Below are 3,376 nucleotides of genomic sequence, written 5' to 3'. Positions count from 1 at the left end.
AGACAGGCGTGGTTCAATTTCAACGAGATTTCTGGATTTCACGTTATATCCACTTTCTTTTGCTTTTTCTTTTTCTTTTTTTTTTTTTTCTTTTTTTTTTTTTTGTTGTTTTTTCTTTTCCGTTTATTTTTTCTCTCCCTCCAACCACCTCTCACCCTCTCCCTCTTCCCACTTGGCCCTCTCCAGTAAATCCAGAAAATAAGAAATTGTAATTAAGTCCGAATAGATGATCGAAGATATAATTTCGTCGAAGTAGATTTTAATTTGCTATTTCGAAAGGAGAGGAAGAAAAAAAAGAAAGAAAGAAAGAAAGAGAAAAAGAAAAAGAAGGCAAGAAAGTAAGGAAGAAAAGAAGAGAGAGAAAAAAAAACACAAACTTAATTATCAAACATAATTGTGAATACAGTATTTATGATATTGTAATTATCGCTTATTGTTATTACGACCAAAGTTGCGTAAAAAATTTTAAATAGTTATTATACGAAATAATAAGATATAAACGGTAGATATAAACGAAACATAGATTAACAAAGAATTGTCGTGAAAATAATGGTGAAAGAAAAGATATATGTATGTGTATGTGTTTGTGTGTGATCGTGATAAATTTTGAATTTAATCGTATCGAAAGTATTTTCTTTTTGTTCGTGTGTACGTGTATTTCCATTGTTTATCTTTTCTTTTTTTTTTTTCTTTTTTTTTTTTTCTTTTTCTTTTATAATTTCTCAATCTCGGCGTGATGAAATTTTCTGTGATTATCCAAGGTCACTTGACCCTTAAAATATTTATCACAATCCTCGCAATAATAACGATGCCTGTTCTCGTGACACTTTAAATGCTTATTAAGAAGATCCTTTCGTGCAAACGTTTTCTCGCATGACGTGCACGGAAATTTATCGGGATTAACGTGGAAAGTATTGTGTCGTGTTAGATTGTCTAACCTTGTATATTTTTTCGTACAAATGTCGCACGTGAACTTGGTCCTTTCCAAATGGCATTTCTGATGATAACGTAGATACCTCTTACGTGCGAAACTCTTTTTGCAAACGCAACAAACGATTTGATTTGTCTCGTCCATCTTACCGTCCATGTGTTCGCTTAGTTCAAAATAATTTGAGAATTCGTCATGGCAAAAAGGACAAATAGGCTTTTTCAATTGCTGCGGATATTGCTGTTGCTGTTGCACTTGTTGCTGTTCCTCTCGATAATGTTGTTGTTGTTGTTGTTGTTGTTGCTGCAACTGCATCAATTGCTGTTGTTGCTGTTGTTGTTGTTGTTGTTGTTGCTTGTTCTTTTGAATATTCTCTAAAAATGTTGGATCAGTCATGATCTTATAAAGGAAAGTATCCTTTAATTTATCATCCGGATCGATTGACGATGAATACGAGGAGGGATCATCAGGATTTTCAAAACTATCCATCTCCTCGTTTTCATTAACTTTAACATTCCCAACGGATTGAAGGTTACAATCGCGAATAGATAAATCTATTACTTCCAAATCGTTCTTCTCATCTACGATTGGGAATTGCTTCGTTTTTTCTATGGTGTACCATTTGAAACATTGACAGGTCGATGGTCCAGCTACCGCGTCAACGAAGAACGTTTCGTTCGACTGAAATGAATTTTTAATCATATTTAAGTATAATATATATATATATATATATATGTATATGTAATATTAATTTTATTCAATGTCAATTAATTTATAAGAATGAAAATAATGATTATCTAGTTAAATATATATATATATATATATATATATATATATGTATATATATATATATATATATATATATATATATATATGTATATATATATATATATATATATATATATATATTATATATATATTTATTTATTTATTTATTGAAGGAAAGGACACGATAGAAAATGACAAAATTATTGCTTGTTAAAATTAAATTTTGAGGAGAAAAAAATGTATATATGTAAGATATATATTTATATATATGTATGAATGTATATATATATATATATATATATATATAGCAAATGTATATATATATATATATATATATATAGCTGTGCGTGGAACGCGTACAGGTTTCTTATTTATGTATGTCATTGGAAGGACGCCAGCGTAACCTTACATATACAAAGGCATTTAGGTGAATCGAGTGTGAACGACATTTACTGTAATATATTTGCCAGCTGTCAAACATGATACCTCTCTCAATTCTGACACGTCTTTCATTCTCAGAGAATCGCTCGAAATTACATTCTCCTCACGATTATTTTCTATTGAATTCATGGAATTCGCATTTTCGGAGCTCGACGTGGCACTTAAGTCATTTTGTAAGATCATATGTCTCGGCACGGTCTTCACCCTCATCTTATGTCTGAATGGAAACATAAATGGAGAAAAGAAAGAAAGAAAGAAAGAAAGAAAAAGAAAATAAAAAAAAAAATAAAAAAAAGAAAAAAGTGACATAGTACGTTAATAATTTTTAACAATATACATTACGATCATATATAATGAAAAAATAACAGGGGATATAATATTTGAATGAATATATTTATTCGATTTGAAAATATTTACCTAATCCGCGACAAATAAATATCAGGTAAAACTCTCGTACTTCCTTTTCTTTCGTTTTCTTTTTTTTTTTTTTTTTTTTTTATTATTTTCTTTTTTTTTCAATTTTTTTTTTTTTCCTTTTTTTTAAGAGCAGTGGAAAGAGGATAAAGAAAAATCTTTCACACTTATCGTTCGCACTTATCGTTCTTGCGTGAGTCTTCACACATACACACACCCACGCACACATCCACATACACCCTTACATATACACACACACATATACATACATATGTACGTACATACATACATACATACATGCATACACATACACACGCGCGCACATACGGACACGCACACACAGACACAAACAAGCGCGCGCGCGCGTACGAAAAAGAACTATCGAAAAGTATTTATTATAATATTAATTATTCAAGATTTATCTTAATCATTGTATCGTAATACGCATTGCGTTTAACTCGATTAATAAAGACACACACACGTTAATGATCCTATCGAGACGACCGACGAAGATCAACTGACATTCTCCATACGACTTATCGCGTCCTTCGCGAGTTAGAATGACAACAGAAAACTTCCCAAATTCAATGTCCTTATTGATGCGAGGTTATTGATCAAAGAGAGTATTTACTTTTTCTATAACGCTCTCGCACGCACATATACACACACACACACTCAAACACTTTTATATTTCACACACGCTTTTGTATTGTCCTACATACGTATGTACATTTGTATGTTATATGTATGTATATTTGTATGTATATATATATATATATATATACATATAATATATCGTAGCAAATCATAGTAAATCGTATAGAG

At 30.5% G+C, this 3,376-nt stretch overlaps 1 protein-coding gene across 2 annotated transcripts; it reads right to left on the bottom strand.

The window, feature by feature from the left end:
• Nucleotides 1-381: 381 nt before the first annotated feature.
• LOC124429748 (TPR-containing protein DDB_G0280363-like) lies at nt 382-3,089 on the bottom strand. Of its 2 annotated transcripts, none has more exons than XM_046975376.1 (3): nt 2,555-3,089; nt 2,150-2,354; nt 382-1,609 (listed from the first exon to the last, which is right to left on the bottom strand). In XM_046975376.1, the coding sequence occupies exons 2-3, from the start codon at nt 2,345-2,347 to the stop codon at nt 713-715; spliced, it is 1,095 nt and encodes a 364-aa protein (XP_046831332.1). In that variant the 5' UTR covers nt 2,348-2,354; nt 2,555-3,089; the 3' UTR covers nt 382-712. The 2 variants fall into 2 exon arrangements, with proteins under 2 accessions (XP_046831332.1, XP_046831333.1); XM_046975377.1 differs by having other exon boundaries at nt 2,183-2,354; nt 2,555-3,086.
• Between the last annotated feature and the right edge of the window lie 287 nt (nt 3,090-3,376).

Source organism: Vespa crabro, chromosome 16 (assembly GCF_910589235.1).
Source record: "Vespa crabro chromosome 16, iyVesCrab1.2, whole genome shotgun sequence".
In the NCBI taxonomy this organism is placed as follows: Eukaryota; Metazoa; Arthropoda; class Insecta; order Hymenoptera; family Vespidae; genus Vespa; species Vespa crabro.
Note: the sequence above shows the minus strand (reverse complement) of the source record. Positions and strands in the feature narration are given on the sequence as shown.

What these genes read in the sequence shown, in the direction of transcription:
- LOC124429748 (XM_046975376.1), bottom strand. Translation starts at nt 2,347, where the DNA reads ATGAGGGTGAAGACCGTGCCGAGACATATGATCTTACAAAATGACTTA. An exon ending in CAGCTGGCAAATATATTACA is followed by an intron (nt 1,610 to 2,149) that starts GTAAATGTCGTT and finishes AATTCATTTCAG; the next exon opens with TCGAACGAAACGTTCTTCGT.